This window comes from Saccoglossus kowalevskii, chromosome 11 (assembly GCF_978046115.1).
Source record: "Saccoglossus kowalevskii chromosome 11, keSacKowa6.1, whole genome shotgun sequence".
NCBI classification, from domain to species: domain Eukaryota; kingdom Metazoa; phylum Hemichordata; class Enteropneusta; family Harrimaniidae; genus Saccoglossus; species Saccoglossus kowalevskii.
Window position 1 is genome coordinate 25,762,150 of NC_140651.1, and position 24,849 is coordinate 25,786,998.

Genomic DNA, 24,849 nt, shown 5'->3' on the forward strand with positions numbered 1-24,849 from the left:
AGTAAACATTCTTTTTTTTTCAAAAAATTAAATATTGTACTGTAAAATTAATTAAAAGTAAATCTGTTCAGATACACAAAAATTGGGATAAACCCAACTGTTTTCATTTAAAATCAATCTTATTCAAATCCGCTTATCAATTCCATGTTGGAACGATCACAACACATCTTACAACAATGTATTCTTGTTATACTGTAAAAGGATTAATTATTCACTGGGTTTAAATAGAAAATGCACTAAATTAAAACCTATGTAAAATTGAGCATAGAACACATTATCTAAATGATGAAACCGTGAATTTAAACCCACTGTATATGCCGGTAATGCTAAATCAGTGAAATTTAAACCAAGTGAATATTAGTCATTTTACAGTAACGTATAACATACTGCCTTAACCTATCAGACCATTTGTCTCATGTGGGCAACCTGACTTTAGTATAACATTTCCCTGAACCATTTGGTGCTGTCACCAAAGTTGTGCACTAACGAGGCCCATAGGATGTATTGAGGCTAAGATGCGTTTAATAAAAAATCCAAACCATTTCATCTATTTAATTAGCTTTATTTACTGAGTAAAATATTTCCCAACACTGAGCTGACATTACAAGTAAAAGAAAGAATTTTTTTTATCAGAAAGTACAGCGTGTTGTCTATAAAAATATACTTTTCCAAAGTACAAGAAAGGCATTGACATGAAAGCATAGTTTTATTGTTCAAACTTTGAAATTGTGTAGCTAAGCCAAACAGAGACTAGATGAAGAACATTACAGTGAAGTCTAAACCGAACACCAAAAGATCTGAGGAAAATGTTTGGTTTACAAAGGTAATCTGCTTTTAACAGTCTCATAGTGAAACTTGTCTAAACTGAACACCGAAGAAACTGAACATTTTTTCAGTTTACAGAGGTGTTCTGCTTATAGAGGTCTTACAGTGAAAACTGTCTAAACTGACCACCAAAGAATCTGAGGAAAATGTTCAGTTTCAAAGTCTTGAAGTGAAACCTGTCTAAGCTGAACACCAGAGGAATACATTAATTTATATATTACCGGTATATACTGAACCTTTCTCCATGGACATGCATACTTAACATAGTCTATTGTGGAAAGGTTCAGTTTTACTTTCGCAGTATGCCATTAAAAATAAATTGCATATAAATGTACATAAGATATCTGATTGAGGAAATAATCAACAAACAAATACCCCTTACAGTAGACTGAAAAACAATTGCTGACAATGCTGTACTAGTATTTTGCAGCAATTTTTCAATTGCAGGTTCTTTCGGTTGTCATTTGCTCATTTTTGTTTGACAATCAAATCTTCCGCCAAGACTGGAATCTAAGGCTACCTTTTCATCAGGAGTGCCTCATTATTAGTGTGCAAAAACAAAAAATGGCCACCACTAAACTGTGATTAGAAGCGGAACTGAAATATGAATATTTTAGTCAATATAAACAAATATGTGTCTGGTATATTATTTAGGTTGATATACAATCTACATATCTGACCATTTACAATAATGCTAATGCCCAAACCTGTTAAATTAAAGTTGAATGTACAGTTTAATTAAACTGTAAATTCTATATTTACAGAGATACATTACTTGGGGTTTGCAACTACGGTGACATGATACCAAGATCCTGTTTAAATCTCGCTCTCGCATAAGCGTTCCAACTCAGAAAAATTTGAATGCGCATGCCCGAGGTAACTAGGATACTAGAATGTCCAGGTGGATCAAAATAGCTGCTCATGATATGACGGATTACGATAACTATATTTTCTGTACATTTTCGATGTGCATGTGGTAATACATGTTTTATTGATTATTACAAACCGCCTATTTCAGAAGGTCGTAGCATCAGTCTCTCTATCTACGAGATGAGACTTGAATGGGATCTTGACATAATATCACCATACAATACTATGCACAGTGCAAACCCCAATTAATGTACCTCTGATATTTATAAGGATTGTATTTTAATTTAAAATCACAAATTCTACTTTAGTGGTGCCCCCAAAAAACATCTAAAAAGAACCCTGTGTAGACCTTTGGTAACCATTCTTCAATGAAGTAGCTTTAATATACCTTAACATTTCTCTGGTGTTTAGTTTTGACAGTTTTTCTGTGGCTATGACAAGTACAACAATATTACAAGTAAATACCTACACCGGCAATTACTGTAGATGTTACAACACACTCTAAACAGTGTGAAGAGATACCTTAATAAGATACAGTTACATAGTATAAAGTGACTCTTCAGATGAGATTTATCATCAGTGTTGTTGCTAATGAAGAATGAAACTCAGCCTCTTGTCAACAACATATTTGAATTGATTTGATCTTCATGAGTAGAGAATTTCACAGAATTTTAACTGGGATTTTTTTCAAACTAGAGTCAAAATGAATTTTATGAAATATATAGTTCCTGGAACATGAATAAAATGAATGGCCGGAATTACCAACAAAGTTTGAATCGTCAATATCAGATTGTTAGTATGGTGTGATCCATTTAATTTTTTGCTCTGAAAACCGATTGCACACAGAATGATTAACAGTGGGACAATATGAATAGCTTCATACAGTTTTTTGATGATAGCAAAGACACTGATGACATTTCATAATCTAATATTAGGAAGTGTGCTCCTACAAATATCTGACACAGTACATGTATGTACAAGCATCTAAAAACATTCTAAAAATAATAATATTATTAGATATTAAAGCAAGAAACAAATTTGACACAGAAAATTGAAATGTTGTACTACAAATGTTACACTAACAAGATGATGTTGAAACAACCATGGTATTTCTAGACACCAATTCAGTACAATACTACTGTAAAATACTTTGTTTTCGCTTGGAATTAATTAATACCTTTTTGCCTATACTTTACATTCAACTCGTCAAAAATCAGTGAAAATAAATTCCATACAAAACACCCAAAAAGTCTTTTCAGCGAAAAATTAATTCCCGCTAAATTAAAGTATTTTACAGTATGTATTACATAAAACACACCAATACATACAATAAACTTGGAAAAAACATTTCTAAAAGTGTAAATTTATTTAAAATTACATATTTTAGAAATTAATGTTTTTTCAGAAATTTTAGCATTAGTTAGCACGGATTGATAATAATCCATACACAAAGCAGGTTGTTATTACAAGATGCATTTCATTTTCAAGAAACTTGTCAGATATAAAGTGTCCTATTCAATGCAGATAGTTACATACATTGTGATAATAAGTTTTTTAAAAACCATAAACTTTTTCTACATTTTCTCTGATGTCAGAAATGGTATTTTGATGATTTCATCCAAGATTTGTCGCTGTGCTTCACAACAAATTAAGGTCATTAGAATGAACAAAACAAAAAAATTTAAATAATATTTATTAAGTTCTTTATTAATATGACAAACAAAACATCTGATGATATATTTCCTATCCTGTTACATGTGAGGATACTACTCATCAAAACAATTAGACTATTTCAACTGTCTGACTAACACACAAAAAAAAGACAGATTCATTTCTTGTTCTAAGATGTTCAGAAAAAATGGTACATTTCTTTTATTTTGGTGATGCACATCTTTAAAACTTACATGCACGATGCCTACTCAAACGTTGTGTCTAAAATAAGGATATTTTATACAACCACAATAAATTACCATGATGATAATTTACAAACACTTGCATCTAAAATCTAATGCACTGTAATATATGAAAGTGGAAGACGTTATTAAAATCACTTCAATCAGTATTTCTTTAAATGGAGGGTATAATAGTATCTGTGCCACTGAAGACAAAAACCAGTAATCTGGATTGATGTTATATAAATGACATATACGATTGCATGCAATATGACTGGTACATACCAGTTATAAGTTTTATGATTTCCGGTTGCTAGTTATCTCGTCTTCAATCGTTAATATTTTGTATGCGAATGTGGGTTGCTATAATTTTAGGAATAGTTAAGATTTTACCAGGCCAGCTTCACGATTGTATCAAGCATGTAGGAACGTAAACTGCTTTTGTCAGGAGAAACAAATTGTGGGGAAGTCTGGAAAAATTGTGATGTTGTTTTACCGCTGTGAACATTTTCCTAAATATCCTCAGACCCAGAAAAAAAGAAAGATTAAATTTTTTGATAATTTTGTTTTTCTATATGCCAGTATTTTGTTAATATAAATTCAAATTGTCATTAAAATTTTTATTTGGATATTTCATTTTCTATGTCTTCAGTAGACAACGAAATTTTAAAAGAAGAAGTGACAAGCACAATTTTATCTGATCAGAAACATGGATTTTTTTTCTCGACCTAAGGGGTCATGTGAAATCACTGAATTAGTCATCAAATCATGAATGATTTAAATACAGCATTATATTTTGAATTAATCTGACATGAACACTGACTATTTCTGGGAATGCATGCCTTATTTGGGGGGGGGGGGGTTGAAGTACAATAGCCTAAAAGTCACACATCCTGGTATTTCTGGAGGTATTTCTGTTATCTTATAACTGCGATAATTTTCAATATTGTAATTCAATTTTTGCAAGTTAAACTCTTTTTTGAATTTCAGTGTGAACTATCTAGCCTGACTATCGGGAAATAAATTAAAAATTCACATTGGAAGTGAAACTGTACCCGCAGAAAGTACCAGGATGTTTGACCTTTAAGGAGCCAAAGTACCAGGATGTTTGACTTTTAAGGAGCCAAAGTACCAGGATGTTTGACCTTTAAGGAGCCAAAGTACCAGGATGTTTGACCTTTAGGGAGCCAAAGTACCAGGATGTTTGACCTTTAAAAGCCATGTTCAAGACATTTTTAACATTTGTGGGCAATGAAAATTTCAGGTTAAGTGCTGCATGTGGATGATGACATATCAAGTTCCACCTTGCAGATTGAAACAGAGCATGTCTAGGTCAAAGTTCAAGGGATAGTTAGTAATTATTCATACATCGTTGATAGTATAGTGTTTGCTATGGCATAAGTACAACTGATGAGAAGAAAACAAATTATGCGAGAAACAAATGTTTGTGAGTTAGGTCAACATAATGAAACTTTGTTTTGGGAATTCGTAAAACACTGAATCAACTTTGATGATGTATCATCCTTGTGATTCCTCTGAAATCTTTAAATTTTGAAAATAATAAACCACAGCAGTACATTTAACAGTACATGACCAAATTTGGATGCACTACATTACATGTTGTACAGATAACATATTACAAGAAGGGTTAAAAAAGAATTTCTTAAACTAAAAAACAAAACATCACATATTTACATGAATATAATATCTAGCATAATTTTGTTATACATCAATGGAAGACATATTTTACATTTAAAATTATTTACAACATAATTTCTAAATATTGCACAATACACAGTTTAAACTTCAAGTTAGCCATTCCATTACACTATTAAAAGTCTACTTGCTTCTAGGCTACACACTGATAATGAAGCTAACTCTAAATCCCCATTCTGAAAAATTATTTACCACTACAGAAATACAAACTTTCTTTAAAATTTGGCAGATAATTTTCCAAGTAGTTACTTTTGTAAATTCTATCTCTCAATAAACCATTTTTCGTTTACTGTTGGTTTCTACGTTATGGCAAGAGCATCATCGTAGTGGCATCAAAAGATTGTGTGGGATTCAACAAACGGAAAACTATTTTTTAAGTACTTCCTCGCTTAGTAATGTTACCTAGATACACATTCGATAATGGTCAATTTTGATGAAGTAAATGGGTATCTGAAAGTCATATTTCTCTCTGAAAGATTGGTATTTCAACATAAAAAAAGAGAAATCCAAAGTTTTGCAGCAGACGTTCAATCTGCATCTTTCATGCATTACGCCATATCGCGCAGTGAACAGTAAATTACTGATTCTATGATAACAAGTGTACATTTCATTCACCGAATTCACATGAATATCAGTTCAAATTTATACTACATCTGCATTCTACTGTTTAATATAGCGACTCTCAAAAAACATTTTTGTTTGCCTCAGCAAATGCACACAACATCGTGTCCTTTCAATATATTTAAATGATAAGAATAAATGACTCCACAGCCACAAAAAAACAGTTTTGAATTGAATAGCCAATTTTAAAGTGACATGATTGGTTGGTTCTATGTGATCAGCTAGCGCACTGGTGAGATTTTAATAATCAGCTCAGGGGGGACCATTCAAATTTTTGAGGGGTGGGGCAATGGCAAAAATGAAAAAAAAATTAGCATAGGAATAAATCCTGCATGTCTATTACCAGTACACGCAGGGGAAATAAACAAATTACAGTGAATTCATCGTTGAAAAAAATTAACACTAAAGTGAAGAGAAAAAAAAATATTTTGTGTAGTTTTTCTGCCATCACCCCCAAAGTTTCTGATGGTCCACCCCTAAAATACCCTTAAAGTATCAATCAATTGTCTGAAACAAAAACCAAATAAAATAAAATAGAGTAAAATAAAATAAAATAACATATTTCATTCAATTGTTTCAGGGATGATTGGCACAAGAGGCTGTCAAAATGTTTTTATTTCAGTTCAGTTTCAACATTACTGTAACTAAATAAAATATTTCATACTACATTGTACTTTATATACACCCCCTTGCAGTAACTTGATAAAAACAATATAAACATCAAACTAATATGTTGAGGGCACTGTTTGCCTGGAAGCTAAAATATTGAAAATCTCATAAAGCCATGTAGCAATTTTACCTTTAAAACTAACATCTAATCTTACCACCAAAGCACCTCATTAAAAATATTAATCAATCTAAGTTTGATATAATGCCACTTTAATCTGATTAATCTCCATCTGGTGCTGAATATATCAGACTTACGTCAGTGAGAAAAATTAATTATTTAAACTTGGGTATGTTTTCAATTGAATCTCTTAAGCATGTTTTATTGAATATAACTCGGGACAGCATTCAAAAATTACCAATTTTTTTTCTAGAAAAACATTCAGCAATTAATTTCTCAAAACTTGCCTATTTCACCCCAAAATGTGCAAGTTTCTGGCCCAAATATTTACCATTACCACCTTTTTTATTATTATTCAATTCGTACACATTTTTTACCAGAGCATCCCTCTCTCCAAACTATTGAACATAACTACTGGCATGTATGATAAAAAAACAAAACAAGGAATACCCTGAAAACATTTCCTTGAAGTTAAAAAAGTTATGAATGTGTACATTTCACTTTCTGCACCGTACACTGTCTCATTGACAATCTTAGAATCCCATGACTGCAGCCTGTGTAACAGTACATCGTTTATTAATAAGAGATAAATACTGGCATATGTAGTACTGATATGTGTTGTTATGTCTGTTCGTCACTACCTAACCCCATAGATACCACTGTTGCTAGCTGTCTAGGCCAAGGTTATGAGTTATTATCGGCAACTGCCTCACTTCCAGAATATCTAAAGAAATGGTACAAAACAGAATGGTTTCAGTAAAAAGTCATGAAAAATGTTTATGTGCATTCTTAATTTTATTTTTTATTGCGGTCCTGTCAGTTTATCGCTAACCTAGAATTAGGCGAGGGTTCTCGGAACCCGCCTATTCACATAGTTCATACACACCATAGACTCCGGTCAGTCAAAATGACTATTTTGAACTGTAGGCATTAATCAGCGTTTCTGCCGGTGACGGAGAGATAGAATCCAGGTCAGGGGAAGCCCCATGACCTCAAGATTCTTTTACCCTTTACGTCACGAACCCACGTGACCGAGGCCACCTGGCAGCGCCACAGGTAGTAAATAGTCTCCTAATAATAGGACAATCGGCTAGTCTTGTTCCCGTACGTTCTGAGTGGCCTATGCGCAGAGGCCCCTGTGGTCGTTCGGGCTGGGTCAGCAAACAAGGCCTGACCCGCTACGACGGGGCCCAACCTAAAGAGACCCTGCTCAATAGATTGGGTGTCTCTTATGGAAGTAGTTGATGCGTTCTCCAGAAGCCTGCCCTCAGAATGTGTTTGAGGGGGGCACCTGACGCTAACGCTAGTGAGTTAGCAATCGCACGGACCTCATGCTGTCGTACTTAGTGTCTCTGCAAGGTCTGTGTTGAGGAGGATAGTGTATTATAGACCTCCAGTACAGTCGCAGTAATCCAGCTGGCGATGGAAGTCGGGGAAGCCGGCTTATCCTGTTTTCCAGGGCCGTAACACAAAAACATGTGTTTGGTTCCCCGTCTGGAAAACCTGGTATGGTTCTCGTAGCAACTCAGCGCTCGGATCGGGCAGAGAAGCAATTCCTCCTGATCCTCTGGACCGACAATATTTGCCAGCCGGGGGATGACGATCGGTTGAGGATCGTGTCCTGGGATTTGGTTCTTGGCGAGAAACCAGATTCGTGTCTTTAGTACAACTTGATCGTCCATAAAACGGCACAACCGTCCGCGAAGGGCAGTGGGCGCCTAGCTCTGACCGATGCCTACCTGAGGTGAGGGTCAGAAGGAAGACTATTTTCCACGTCAAAAATTTGAGTGGTGCTGATTGGAGAGGCTCAAAGGGCGGTCTGCTTAGAGCAGACCACACAGCGACAAGTCCCAGTTGGGCGGCTCCCTTGTATGGGGTCTTGGCGTTTGGAAAGCAGTAAATAGTCTCCTAATAATAGGACAATCGGCTAGTCTTGTTCCCGTACGTTCTGAGTGGTGGGAGACAAGACCGACCTGTAGCCAACGCTCGCTGCGTAGGACAAACCCACTTCGTCAAACGGTTGGACGAAGGAGCCTGCTACCTGGCCAATAGAGGGATGGTATGGATCAATCTCCCTTCCGCTACACCAATCAGTGTATGCTTGCAGCCTAGAAATATAGGTCGCGTAGGTGGAATCCCTGTTCGCCCTGGCCAGGACGTTGACAGCCTGCTCAGATAAGGCTTTCGTATGTGCGGGTCTACTGAGAGCCTCCATGCGTGTAAGTGATACCTGCTGGGCTCGTTGGTAGTGCGCCGTCTGGTTGGGACGGCAGGTCTGGTAAGTCCGGAAGCACTGCTGGCGCTCCGACTAGCATTTCCAACAGTGGAAACTAGGCCTTGCTTGGCCAATTGGGTGCAACCCATAATAATATGCGGGTGTGCACCTGTCGAAGCTTTTCTCCGGTGGCTGGTGAACTAGCGGGAAGGGAGGAAAGGCGTGCACAACTAAGTGGGTCCACAGGGCTAGCAAAGCGATCCTGGCCCAGGCTCCTCGGGAGCTTGGCGTTCCGAGGTGTGGCAAAACGGTCCAACCTTGGACCGTCCCACGGCCAAAACAGCCAGGAGGCTATCCACTGGGGTATCAGCCAGTGTTCTGGCGACGGAGCCGCCCTGAAAGGGCGTCGCCAGACTGTTCCTTAGCCCTGGAAGGTGGTGTGCGGTTAGCTCCACATTGTATTCCAGGCACCAAAGGATGATTTTGCTTCGCTAGGACTGACAACGTTGGGGAATGCGTCCCCCCTCCTTCTTGAAGAAGACCACCGCTGCGTAGCCTGTGCGGAGCAGGACTCTGTGGTCTCAACTACGGGTAGAAAGCGTGGTAGTGTACACTGCTCTCAGTTCGAGTCGGTTGATATGGTAGTCCCAAAACTAATGCGGGGGCCATATCCTTGGGCTTGTTGGCCCAATAGATGCGCTCCCCAACACTGGGGGGAGGTATCTGTTACCAGAGTCATACCTGCGGCGAGTGGGCCCAAGGGGCTCCTCTGTCCGAGGTTGGCCAGTGACGACCACCAGGGCAGGGCTTCCTTCACTTGTTCCGAGATCGAAACCCGCCTATCTAGTTCCCATAGGAGAGCTCGGCGTTATAACAAGCGTTATACCGGGCGGCTGCGTAGTGCGGCCTGGGGAACGACCCTTCGAACCAAGTTCATCATATCGATGATCCGCATTAGTTCACGGAGGGACACCGAGGGAACGCTGACTAGGCATTCGGCTAGGCTGCTTAGCGCTAAGCAACATGCTTGATAAGCCAAGCTTACCTCTGTGTCAAAACTCCATGCCCAGGGACACCAACTGCGCATTGGGTCGATTTACTAACGAGCCCAGCTGGTGAAGTAAATCCTGTGTTAGCCTGACGCATTTGGCTATTACCCCTTGCCCGGGTTGTTGGTAATCGGAAGTCTGGCTACGGATTGAGGTGTACCGACATCTGGTGAAGCAGCAGCACTACCTGTTTCATCACTCTGGTGAACACGTAGGGCGCTGTGCCCAACCCGAACAAGAGGGGGGGCACCCGAAATTCGAATACTTGGCCCAGCTGGGCAATTCAAAGGAGATGGCAACTTGCTGGGTGCATCAGTATGTGCAGGTAGGCCCGCTTAAGTCCAGTGGGGCTAGCCAGTCGAAACGGTGGATGGAGAGAAGAATCCTGAATGGTGTCTCCATGTGGAACCGATCGAGGAGCACGTACTGATCCCGAAAACATACTGACCGGGTAGCGTTTGGTCCAGTGGGAAGTGTTGCCTAATGTTATCCCCACCAGGGGGCCTTAAGCATTACATCCTCCGCGGCTGACCAATGCCACCCATCAACACCGTTTGCATGCTCTGCGCCCCACTCCGCACTCAGGCGGACAGGGAGAGACGTGCCGACGGGGTTGCTTTGGATCCCGACGCCCATGATCCCATAAGCGTTGAAGCAACCTTAGGTGGTCGCTTTAGGATCAAGGGTGGGGGTATATACATCGTATCACTGGGATCAATGATACTCCGCCTCACCCCAAAAGCGTGGCTCACCAAGTCATACAGATGGAAGACTCTGAGGGACCGCCCAGAGTACCGGCTGTATCCGGCGCGAGCGAACTGCGTCTCCTTTCACTTTAAATATGTGAGAGGAGAGTGTTCGACTGTGCGTCTCATGACAGGGTCGGTTCCTTCTGGGGACGCCTGTGGGTCGGTAAGAAAGGAGTCAAAACCCACAGCGGGGACCGGACACAAGGATGAATTCGTTACCGTTGTACCATTACCGCGTGACGAACCCTAGCTGGCTGAAAGTGGGGGGGGGTCAACGTGTGAAAACCGACTGGTTACGTAGTGGCGCCGGATTTTAATTTCTTTGTTGTGAAAAATACTACACACAAAGGGGAAAACGACACGAGGGTAAAAATGACAAGGAAAACTTATCCTACCAGCTACAATGTGGGATGCCGTGCAGCGGCAACAACCCAAGCTATAAATCCGGACAGGAAAAAAAAAAGCAGGCGATCCAGCAGAGCTCGCTAGATTTCATCTCCACTCGAGGCGGAGAAAAAAATCAGAGTGATGGACGGCTACCTGTGGCGCTGCCACTTCGTGACGTAAGGGGTAAAAGAATCTTGAGGTCATGGGGCTTCCCCTGACCTGGATTCTATCTCTCCATCACCGGCAGAATCGCTGATTAATGCCTACAGTTCAAAATAGTCATTTTGACTGACCGGAGTCTATGGTGGGTAATTGAACGTAGTAAATTGAGCATGAAACAGTCTAGTTGCAAAATAGTTTTATCTTGTTCTGAACTAGACGATAACAATAATAAACCAGTCTTCACTGGTTTTGATCTGGTTCAAACTGGAATTAATTTATTGTCCTTAAAAACAATATAAACAAGCTGCCTCTCGGCTGAGATAGCTCCGCTGTTAGCAATGCACATTACAATTAAAGAACTGAAGATATCATTAGAAAATGAACAATATATATATAACAAGTCATTGTCAATGACACGTCCCCGTTCCGTTCATATTTGAGTGACATATACATTCAAAGCAGATCATGACCGAAATGCACCTGCATATGTACAACACATTGTGCTAAATCTGAACAAAATCCATCCATGCATGACTGAGATCCGGTTCTGGAATTGTGAAAATACGTGATTTTGATGCATTTTCGGCCTTAAAATGGCCATCATTTCGCTATTGTTAAGCAGATCATGAAACAAAGGCACATATCTATTTGTGACATGATGTACCATGTGTGTGTGAAGTTTGAACTTGATCAATCCAGACATGTCTTGGATACGGATCCAGAACTGAATTATTTAACAAAATGGCCGCCAGTCGGCCATTTCGAACTTGATACGAAAAAAAAAAAGACGTGCATCAAGGTCCTATTATGTTTAATGTATGTACCAAATTTGAACAAAATCCATCCATGCATAACTGAGATACGGGTCCGGAATGGTGAAAATGTGCGATTTCAATGCATTTTCGGCCTTAAAGCGGCCGCCATTTGGCTATCGTTAATGAGATCATGAAACAAATGCACATACATATTTGTGACATGATGTACCTTGTGTGTGTGAAGTTTGAACTCTATCAATCCAAGCATGTCTCGGATACGGATCCAGAACTGAATTCTTTAAAACAAAATGGCCGCCAGTCGGCTATTTCGAACTTGATCCGAAAAAAAAAATGACGTGCATCAAGGTCCTATTATGTTTAATGTATGTACCAAATTTGAATGAAATCCGTCCATGCATAACTAAGATCCGGGTCCGGAATGGTGAAAATGTCTGATTTCAATGCATTTTCGGCCTTAAAGCGGCCGCCATTTGGCTATCGTTAATGAGATCATGAAACAAATGCACATACATATTTGTGACATGATGTACCTTGTGTGTGTGAAGTTTGAACTCGATCAATCCAAGCATGTCTCAGATACGGATCCAGAACTGAATTCTTTAAAACAAAATGGCCGCCAGTCGGCCATTTCGAACCCGATCCAAAAAAAAAAATGACGTGCATCAAGGTCCTATTATGTTTAATGTATGTACCAAATTTGAACAAAATCCGTCCATGCATAACTGAGATCCGGGTCCGGAATGGTGAAAATGTGTGATTTTGATGCATTTTCGGCCTTAAAATGGCCGCTATTCGGCTATCGTTAATCGGATCATGAAAAAAATGCATGTGCATATGTCCCATATAATGTGTGATGTATGAGTGAAGTTTGAACTTAATCGGTCCATGCATGTTCGAGATACAGGTGATCACGGACGCACGGACGCACGGACGGAAGGACGCACACAGGGCAAAACATAAGTCCCCGTTTTCGGACTACGTCCGAACGGGGACTAAAAAGCAATGGGACAAATCTGAAAGAAGTCCACACATAGTACGTATATATGTAATATAAAAGCAATTGGACTTGCGGTTTTCAACAAGAAGTCAAAAATATCACTTTTCACCAAAAATGACAAAAATAATCATCAAAATTCAATAATTGAAAATTTCACAACGAAATTAACAAATCTGAAGGAGGTCCACATGTAGTACCTATATATGTAATATCAAAGCAATTGGACTTGTGATTTTCAACAAGAAGTCGAAAATATCACTTTTTACTAAAAATGACAAAAATATTCACCAAAATTAGAGATTTAAAGATATCATTACAAAATGAACAAATCTGAGAGAGGTCCACATGTAGTACCTATATATGTAATATAAAAGCAATTAGACTTGCGGTTTTTAACAAGAAGTCGAAAATATCACTTCTTACCAAAAATGACAAAAATATTTACTTAAATTAGAGAATTGAAGATATCATCATGAAATGAACAAATCTGAGAGAGGTCTACCCAAGGTACATATACACCAAGTATTAAAGCATTCAGGCTTGTAGTTTTCAAGAAGAAGTCGAAAAAATAAAACATTGACACGGACGACGACGGACAATCACTCATATGATAAGCTCCGCTCGACAAAGTCGACAGCGAAGCTATTAAAGTGTATGAATCAATCCATAATCAATCCAGTTTGAACTGGTTAGTGATCTAGCCTAAACCAGGTTAGGATCCAGCTAGAGCTAGTTTTAAACCTACCTGCAATGATTCTGTGCCATGGCAAAGTCACATAGGTTAGATATGTATTTAGATTCAGGGTCCTTGGTTTCCGCGGTGACCGCCTCAACCAATTTAGTGACTGACCAAGTCTACTTCTCCAATTACTAGTCTGGGAGTTATCACCAACCCAAGATGCTGCAGAGGAAAGCAAATCTTTCTTGGTGAAAACACAGGAGATAATATCAACTATGAAAACTGTGACATTGTGTAGCAGTGAAAATTTTACTGGTGTTCATTCAGCGGGAAGTCACAATGACTTTCGTGAGATTTTGTCCCATATGCCGTTAAATTACGTGCAATATTATGAAAAATAATCGATAATCCTAATCTGTCCCAATTTGTAGATATTATAAAATTATAAAATATTTTTCAGCATGCCATGGATTATTTCAGCTTCCTGTTTGATTTGATTACTGGTACTAAGATCTTTTAACATTATTCCAATAGGTGCTACCGGGTAATTCACTTGCTTCGATTTTGAATTATTCCGAACCGCAGTAATTGAATCAAAACAAGGCAGACTTCTGGTGACACTTTGTTTTTTTTTAGTTCATCATGTGGGAGTAATAACTTTATTGTTATTGAATCTCTGTTGAGATAGAGATAAAATTACAATAAAGAATAAAATCATGATAATAAAAAAGTAAAAACCGAAAATTCAGTTGAGGCAAAAGTAAAATAAAGTACATTGCATAGATGGTAATATTATAATAAAATGTTATTTATTATTTATATTTATATTTTTTTTTTGATGGTTCTGATATGAGACAGCTGGTAAATATATTTATTCAAACTTTGTTCTCTCATTTGAAAAAACAACTGTAGATAAGTTGACCAAGTTCAATAATACTGAACAGATATCAGGAACAATGTTAAATTTGTTAAAAAATGTGTTCCTTAATTCTGTGTAATGACTACATTGAAAGAGAAAGTGTTTCTCATCTTCAATTTCACTGTTTTGACAGATTTGGCATTTTCTGTCAGTCACATCTGTTTAGTGGGTATTCAGAATTCAAAAATATGTAGCATAATACTCCAGTAAATATCTCTGAGTGCAAATTGTCAAAATATATGAGAATATACAGAATTTTTGGGCAGGATCATCTCCAAGCGAGCTCATTAAACAAAACAAACCTTTAGATTCAAATTCATCCCACCCTTCATCTTCAGGACTGGAACTCTGATCACTTGAGTAGCCGGATGGTAATTGATACTGCTGCACTCCGGCTAAGTTGTCATTATACGACAAAGATTTCCTGATTTCTGGTGGGCTGGAAGACGCTGATGCTGGCTGACTACATATAGCACGTGGTCGGTGAAGAGGAGATGCACCCTGGTCAAATAATAACAGAAAAAGCTCTGAGATTTAGATTGAAATCACAGAATCAGTACTTCAAAACGAGAATAAATTGATCTTTGCAACACAGTCACACTAAGGATATAAAAAATAAGTATTTTACATGTGCATCGTTGCATACATCATATACTCTAAAATACTTTATTTTCGCTTGGAATTAATTTTGTGAGTCTAAGTTCTTGCACTACTGTACCAACCTGTGAATCTAAGTTCTCATCACTACTGTACCAACCTGTGAATCTAAGTTCTCATCACTACTGTACCAACCTGTGAGTCTAAGTTCTCATCACTACCGGTACTGTACCAACCTGTGAATCTAAGTTCTCATCACTACTGTACCAACCTGTGAGTCTAAGTTCTTACACTACTGTACCAACCTGTGAGTCTAAGTTCTCATCACTACTGTACCAACCTAAGTGAGTCTAAATAAATAAACGCTGCTCGGACTGATAAGTATGATATATTGAAGATAATATTTGGTAATCGTAGTCCTAAATAACTATTAAAAATAGCTAGACGTTTCGAGCAATGGCTCTTTATCGATAGCATAGAAGCAAGTGTGATAACGTACAGGTAGAACATAGGAACCTAAGAACGCGCATGAGCTATAAGTTAGAATCACAAAAAATTCCACAATAGAACAAATAACGCGCCTTAGGTAGTGAGCTCAACAAATGAGTTGAACTGTTTGTTAATACCATGGGGTTCTTTAGTTCCAAGGCGGAATATAGTTTCCTCCTCGACACGCCTGAGCTGATTTTCATTGCCATTGACAACACATACACCAGAAATAGACATATCTGTAATATTATGTCCACTAGAATTAAAATGAAGTGAAACCGGATAATAACGATTTTTCTGTCTAGTTTGCCGTAGATGCTCAGCAAACCGATCACCCAGTCGACGAACTGTAGAACCAATATAAAGTTTCCCGCATCTAATACATGAAATGCAATATACAACATTCATAGTGATACAACTGAACGGATATTTGACCTCAACATCTCCCTTGGGACCAAATATACGATTAGTGTCTGTAATAAAAGGACAAGTATTACACCTAGGACGATTACACGGGACAGAACCATATTTCTCAGGGTCTCCCCTTTCACCCGTATGCACCAATAACCTCCTTAAATTAGTGTCACGGCGCCAGGCAGTAGTAGGCATTAGTGGAAACGTAGAACTAGTCTCCTCACTGGTCTGTAAAATGTGAAAATGTTTGTACATGATGTTTTTAATCCTGACATTTAAGGATGGTACGTAAGTGCCAAAATTACACGATCCTGATTGTCACGGGAAACCGTAGAACCAATACAATCAGTTCTTGACATTGACACAACCTTGGCCAATGCTTTCCCAGTGACATTACGAGGATAACCCCGTTTTCTGAAATAATCACATAAAATCCTCGCCTGGTTACGGAAATCAGTATCATCGCTGCAAATACGACGTACCCGGAGTAACTGCGAGTAAGGTATGGAGTCCTTCATTCTAGTAGGATGTGAAGATTCATACTGTAAATAACAATGTGAATCAGTAGGTTTTGTGTAGATAGATGTAGAAATGCGATCACCATCTACCTTAGTAGAAATATCGAGAAATGGTAGTGTTATTTCTGATATCTCATGTGTGTATTGTATGGCGGGATTAAAGTTCTTCACAAAGTCAATGAACTGTAATAACTCATCCCGACTGCCAGACATGGCACCAAATCCATCATCAATGTACCTGACATAAAATTCAGGTTTAGTGCCTTGAAAGGACGAAAAAATTAACTCCTCTTGATATGACATGAATAAACATGCATAGCTCGGACAAAAACAACTGCCCATAGCCACACCTCGTTTCTGTATATAATGTTTACCATTAAAAGAAAAGCAATTCCCGTTCAAAACTAATTCCGCTAAGCGCACCAACACAAACGTAGGAGGATCCTTAACTGTCCTTTTATTCAGAAAATGCTGTAAAGCCAACAGTCCATCAGTGTGCGGGATAGATGTATAAAGGGATTTTACATCCATAGAAAACAAAAATCTGGGTATATCCGGTGTGAAACGAAATAACTCTAGTTTCCTAAGTGCATCATTTGTATCCTGAACATACGTAGGCTGTGACGCAACAATAGGTCTCAACATTGAATCCAAGTATCGAGCTATGTGCTCAGTCGGACAATTACATGCTGAGACAATGGGTCTACCAGGGTTGTTTACCTTGTGAATCTTAGGTAATAGATAAAAGACTGATGTCCGTGGTCTGCGCACTATAAGATTTTTGGCCTCTATCGGCAAATCACCTTTAGCAATATAGCCATTAACCACATCACCTATTTCCCGTTGTATTTCATTCGTGAGATCCACATCAAGTGCCCGGTAGGAGTCTGTATCCGATAACTGCCTCTCTGCCTCAACCAGATACAAATCTCTACGCCAAACCACCACTGCTCCACCCTTGTCAGCTGGCTTAATAACAATCTCATCACGTCGTGACTTAAGAGAATTAAGAGCGTCACGTTCCTGACGAGTTATATTGCTATTTTGCCATTTCTGATTATTAAACTTAATAGTATGTATTTCTCGTCTACACACACTTATATAATGATCCAGAGTATCATTACGACCAGGTGGTGGTGTCCAATAGGACACAGATGGTGGTGCTCCAAATAAACGAGCGTTGTGAATAGTATCCATGTCCTGGCTAGCTTCATCGCGATCGCGATCAGCGTCCTGCGCATGGTACTCCTTCAGTCTAAGTCGGCGAAAAAAACTGTCAGCGTCGCGTTTCACCTGAAATTCATTTACTCTAGATTTAACCGGAATGAAATTCAGTCCCCGACTCAATACGCTACGTTCGGATACACTAAGAGGGAGGTCCTCAGGGATAGTGACCACCCGGCGAACATTTTCGCGCTCAGCAAAAGGCAACCTGTACTCACCCTTTTCTTCATACTTACCAGCACAGAGTCTGTTCAATTTCATTAATTTGCGTCTCCGCAAAGCATGGTATAAACGCATATTCAGAGAATGAACAGCCGTAAAAATTGCACTTATCTGGGTTGGTCGGCACAGGTAATATAATGAATCCAATGAATCGAGACGCTGTTTATGGTGAAGCTTACATTTAAAAACATTGTCCCGAATAGTAGAATTCATCAGGCTGCGCGAACACCTATTAAGGCGTTGATTACAGTGTCGTAGAAAAGCGTTAGATACACTGCTACTTGCCGCTCTGAAGTTAAGTCTAAATCCAACAGGAATCACTTTTTTCCGAAGGCAAGCATCAATGAAAAATATGTGGCTGGTACATCTAGTCTTCCCAAAAGTCGCCTTGCAAAATCTGACCGCGACAGTTCTTACATTTTCCGGCAGACCCCTAGTACTCTCCACAAACAAACGATGTGCATGGCGTTGATGGAAATTCTTACCCGATGACATTAGTAAGATAGCAGCAAATAGAAAAATCGTAATAGTAGTTTATAAATAAATAAACGCTGCTCGGACTGATAAGTATGATATATTGAAGATAATATTTGGTAATCGTAGTCCTAAATAACTATTAAAAATAGCTAGACGTTTCGAGCAATGGCTCTTTATCGATAGCATAGAAGCAAGTGTGATAACGTACAGGTAGAACATAGGAACGTAAGAACGCGCATGAGCTATAAGTTAGAATCACAAAAAATTCCACAATAGAACAAATAACGCGCCTTAGGTAGTGAGCTCAACAAATGAGTTGAACTGTTTGTTAATACCATGGGGTTCTTTAGTTCCAAGGCGGAATATAGTTTCCTCCTCGACACGCCTGAGCTGATTTTCGTTGCCATTGACAACACATACACCAGAAATAGACATATCTGTAATATTATGTCCACTAGAATTAAAATGAAGTGAAACCGGATAATAACGATTTTTCTGTCTAGTTTGCCGTAGATGCTCAGCAAACCGATCACCCAGTCGACGAACTGTAGAACCAATATAAAGTTTCCCGCATCTAATACATGAAATGCAATATACAACATTCATAGTGATACAACTGAACGGATATTTGACCTCAACATCTCCCTTGGGACCAAATATACGATTAGTGTCTGTAATAAAAGGACAAGTATTACACCTAGGACGATTACACGGGACAGAACCATATTTCTCAGGGTCTCCCCTTTCACCCGTATGCACCAATAACCTCCTTAAATTAGTGTCACGGCGCCAGGCAGTAGTAGGCATTAGTGGAAACGTAGAACTAGTCTCCTCACTGGTCTGTAAAATGTGAAAATGTTTGTACATGATGTTTTTAATCCTGACATTTAAAGGATGGTACGTAAGTGCCAAAATTACACGATCCTGATTGTCACGGGAAACCGTAGAACCAATACAATCAGTTCTTGACATTGACACAACCTTGGCCAATGCTTTCCCAGTGACATTACGAGGATAACCCCGTTTTCTGAAATAATCACATAAAATCCTCGCCTGGTTACGGAAATCAGTATCATCGCTGCAAATACGACGTACCCGGAGTAACTGCGAGTAAGGTATGGAGTCCTTCATTCTAGTAGGATGTGAAGATTCATACTGTAAATAACAATGTGAATCAGTAGGTTTTGTGTAGATAGATGTAGAAATGCGATCACCATCTACCTTAGTAGAAATATCGAGAAATGGTAGTGTTATTTCTGATATCTCATGTGTGTATTGTATGGCGGGATTAAAGTTCTTCACAAAGTCAATGAACTGTAATAACTCATCCCGACTGCCAGACATGGCACCAAATCCATCATCAATGTACCTGACATAAAATTCAGGTTTAGTGCCTTGAAAGGACGAAAAAATTAACTCCTCTTGATATGACATGAATAAACATGCATAGCTCGGACCAAAACAACTGCCCATAGCCACACCTCGTTTCTGTATATAATGTTTACCATTAAAAGAAAAGCAATTCCCGTTCAAAACTAATTCCGCTAAGCGCACCAACACAAACGTAGGAGGATCCTTAACTGTCCTTTTATTCAGAAAATGCTGTAAAGCCAACAGTCCATCAGTGTGCGGGATAGATGTATAAAGGGATTTTACATCCATAGAAAACAAAAATCTGGGTATATCCGGTGTGAAACGAAATAACTCTAGTTTCCTAAGTGCATCATTTGTATCCTGAACATACGTAGGCTGTGACGCAACAATAGGTCTCAACATTGAATCCAAGTATCGAGCTATGTGCTCAGTCGGACAATTACATGCTGAGACAATGGGTCTACCAGGGTTGTTTACCTTGTGAATCTTAGGTAATAGATAAAAGACTGATGTCCGTGGTCTGCGCACTATAAGATTTTTGGCCTCTATCGGCAAATCACCTTTAGCAATATAGCCATTAACCACATCACCTATTTCCCGTTGTATTTCATTCGTGAGATCCACATCAAGTGCCCGGTAGGAGTCTGTATCCGATAACTGCCTCTCTGCCTCAACCAGATACAAATCTCTACGCCAAACCACCACTGCTCCACCCTTGTCAGCTGGCTTAATAACAATCTCATCACGTCGTGACTTAAGAGAATTAAGAGCGTCACGTTCCTGACGAGTTATATTGCTATTTTGCCATTTCTGATTATTAAACTTAATAGTATGTATTTCTCGTCTACACACACTTATATAATGATCCAGAGTATCATTACGACCAGGTGGTGGTGTCCAATAGGACACAGATGGTGGTGCTCCAAATAAACGAGCGTTGTGAATAGTATCCATGTCCTGGCTAGCTTCATCGCGATCGCGATCAGCGTCCTGCGCATGGTACTCCTTCAGTCTAAGTCGGCGAAAAAAACTGTCAGCGTCGCGTTTCACCTGAAATTCATTTACTCTAGATTTAACCGGAATGAAATTCAGTCCCCGACTCAATACGCTACGTTCGGATACACTAAGAGGGAGGTCCTCAGGGATAGTGACCACCCGGCGAACATTTTCGCGCTCAGCAAAAGGCAACCTGTACTCACCCTTTTCTTCATACTTACCAGCACAGAGTCTGTTCAATTTCATTAATTTGCGTCTCCGCAAAGCATGGTATAAACGCATATTCAGAGAATGAACAGCCGTAAAAATTGCACTTATCTGGGTTGGTCGGCACAGGTAATATAATGAATCCAATGAATCGAGACGCTGTTTATGGTGAAGCTTACATTTAAAAACATTGTCCCGAATAGTAGAATTCATCAGGCTGCGCGAACACCTATTAAGGCGTTGATTACAGTGTCGTAGAAAAGCGTTAGATACACTGCTACTTGCCGCTCTGAAGTTAAGTCTAAATCCAACAGGAATCACTTTTTTCCGAAGGCAAGCATCAATGAAAAATATGTGGCTGGTACATCTAGTCTTCCCAAAAGTCGCCTTGCAAAATCTGACCGCGACAGTTCTTACATTTTCCGGCAGACCCCTAGTACTCTCCACAAACAAACGATGTGCATGGCGTTGATGGAAATTCTTACCCGATGACATTAGTAAGATAGCAGCAAATAGAAAAATCGTAATAGTAGTTTATAAATAAATAAACGCTGCTCGGACTGATAAGTATGATATATTGAAGATAATATTTGGTAATCGTAGTCCTAAATAACTATTAAAAATAGCTAGACGTTTCGAGCAATGGCTCTTTATCGATAGCATAGAAGCAAGTGTGATAACGTACAGGTAGAACATAGGAACGTAAGAACGCGCATGAGCTATAAGTTAGAATCACAAAAAATTCCACAATAGAACAAATAACGCGCCTTAGGTAGTGAGCTCAACAAATGAGTTGAACTGTTTGTTAATACCATGGGGTTCTTTAGTTCCAAGGCGGAATATAGTTTCCTCCTCGACACGCCTGAGCTGATTTTCGTTGCCATTGACAACACATACACCAGAAATAGACATATCTGTAATATTATGTCCACTAGAATTAAAATGAAGTGAAACCGGATAATAACGATTTTTCTGTCTAGTTTGCCGTAGATGCTCAGCAAACCGATCACCCAGTCGACGAACTGTAGAACCAATATAAAGTTTCCCGCATCTAATACATGAAATGCAATATACAACATTCATAGTGATACAACTGAACGGATATTTGACCTCAACATCTCCCTTGGGACCAAATATACGATTAGTGTCTGTAATAAAAGGACAAGTATTACACCTAGGACGATTACACGGGACAGAACCATATTTCTCAGGGTCTCCCCTTTCACCCGTATGCACCAATAACCTCCTTAAATTAGTGTCACGGCGCCAGGCAGTAGTAGGCATTAGTGGAAACGTAGAACTAGTCTCCTCACTGGTCTGTAAAATGTGAAAATGTTTGTACATGATGTTTTTAATCCTGACATTTAAAGGATGGTACGTAAGTGCCAAAATTACACGATCCTGATTGTCACGGGAAACCGTAGAACCAATACAATCAGTTCTTGACATTGACACAACCTTGGCCAATGCTTTCCCAGTGACATTACGAGGATAACCCCGTTTTCTGAAATAATCACATAAAATCCTCGCCTGGTTACGGAAATCAGTATCATCGCTGCAAATACGACGTACCCGGAGTAACTGCGAGTAAGGTATGGAGTCCTTCATTCTAGTAGGATGTGAAGATTCATACTGTAAATAACAATGTGAATCAGTAGGTTTTGTGTAGATAGATGTAGAAATGCGATCACCATCTACCTTAGTAGAAATATCGAGAAATGGTAGTGTTATTTCTGATATCTCATGTGTGTATTGTATGGCGGGATTAAAGTTCTTCACAAAGTCAATGAACTGTAATAACTCATCCCGACTGCCAGACATGGCACCAAATCCATCATCAATGTACCTGACATAAAATTCAGGTTTAGTGCCTTGAAAGGACGAAAAAATTAACTCCTCTTGATATGACATGAATAAACATGCAAGTGAGTCTAAGTTCTTATCACTACTGTACCAACCTGTGAATCTAAGTTCTCATCACTACTGTACCAACCTGTGAATCTAAGTTCTCATCACTACTGTACCAACCTGTGAATCTAAGTTCTCATCACTACTGTACCAACCTGTGAGTCTAAGTTCTCATCACTACTGTACCAACCTGTGAGTCTAAGTTCTCATCACTACTGTACCAACCTGTGAGTCTAAGTTCTTACACTACTGTACCAACCTGTGAGTCTAAGTTCTTACACTACTGTACCAACCTGTGAGTCTAAGTTCTTGCACTACTGTACCAACCTGTGAGTCTAAGTTTTCATCACTACTGTACCAACCTGTGAGTCTAAGTTCTCATCACTACTATACCAACCTGTGAGTCTAAGTTCTTACACTACTGTACCAACCTGTGAGTCTAAGTTCTCATCACTACTGTACCAACCTGCGAGTCTAAGTTCTTACACTAGTGTACCAACCTGTGAGTCTAAGTTCTTACACTACTGTACCAACCTGTGAGTCTAAGTTCTCATCACTACTGTACCAACCTGTGAGTCTAAGTTCTTACACTACTGTACCAACCTGTGAGTCTAAGTTTTCATCACTACTGTAATAACTGTCATGACCGTCATCTGGCTTGTATCGACTGACAGCCATCTCGGCATGACCTTTGCCCTCAGGACCCTTCATTCGAATGAATTCCATTCGTCCTCGTCCTGTATACTTTCCTAGGGACATCCGTTGAGCTATTCTGGAAGCCATACTTGCCTATGAATAGAAACACAGTAATAAAGTGATAATCAAACAACAGCAGTTTTTTGATTGTTTTTTAAAATGTGAGATAAACAATCACTTATATTTGAGCATCTATATTAAATAAATTGAAGGACAACATGTAAATCTCACATGACATATTTTTCTAAAACTCTAAAAAATCAATTGATCATTAGCAATGCTGAGAGATTTTTGTAAATTGTGAAACCTATGACTGAAAATTGTCTGTGCGTCTTCCCAACAGCCTTCATAGCCACTGTTCATTGCCAATGATCGTCTGCTTCAATGTTTGCAATAATTTCTTTGAGGATTCTGCACTTTGTACATGGTTTTAAGAACATTCAAGATGAGTATAACTTTATAACTAACAAATTTTTTTTACCTTTCACACAAGGTTTTCACAAGAAAAAACTAATACATGTAACAAGATATTTTTTTATCTGGGCTGAATGAATATTGTGTAAAGGCATAAAAGTACAAACTTAAAAAGAAACCTGCCCTGAGTCGAAAATCACATCACAAATACATATGCTGTTGTTTAGCCAGCAATAGACTGACACCCTTTATCCTTTACATCACCAGAAATATTGAAGAAAATAAGAAAAAATTACAGAGAAATTTGGGTGAGAAAGTGTGGTGGTGAAATTGAATGAACCATCTCACCATGCGACTCCTCCTCTCACACTTACCCGTCCTTCATAGACTCTCCTCAGGGCTTCATATCTGACAGAACCTAAGAAAATTACACCTTGAAATGTACCAAGTTTTTCTTGTGCCACTAACTCCACACAAACCATCTGACCTTCTTCTATCATCATGTCACCAAAAGCCTGAAACAAAAATAACAAAATTAATTTTAAAAATGATTCAAAATACCGGTATGTCAGTTATATTGGTTTTTATATCCAATCCTGCTTGTTGGGATAGAGAAATATCATATCTCATTTTTGAAGAAAAAAATAATTATCAATCGGTCGTGGTTAG

General features: G+C 38.9%; 1 protein-coding gene across 1 annotated transcript in view; it reads right to left on the reverse strand.

Moving 5' to 3' along the window:
• Positions 1–3,526: 3,526 nt before the first annotated feature.
• The window catches only part of LOC100378544 (uncharacterized protein KIAA0930 homolog), a 36,769-nt gene continuing 15,446 nt past the window's right edge, over positions 3,527–24,849 (reverse strand). Inside the window, exons 5-9 of the mRNA XM_006824062.3 lie at positions 24,555–24,695; positions 23,674–23,859; positions 14,947–15,145; positions 13,792–13,947; positions 3,527–7,435 (exon numbers count right to left, since the gene is read on the reverse strand). Of these exons, the coding sequence (XP_006824125.1) occupies positions 7,377–7,435; positions 13,792–13,947; positions 14,947–15,145; positions 23,674–23,859; positions 24,555–24,695 (741 nt within the window). The 3' untranslated portion in view covers positions 3,527–7,376. The remainder of the gene's footprint in view (positions 7,436–13,791; positions 13,948–14,946; positions 15,146–23,673; positions 23,860–24,554; positions 24,696–24,849) is intronic.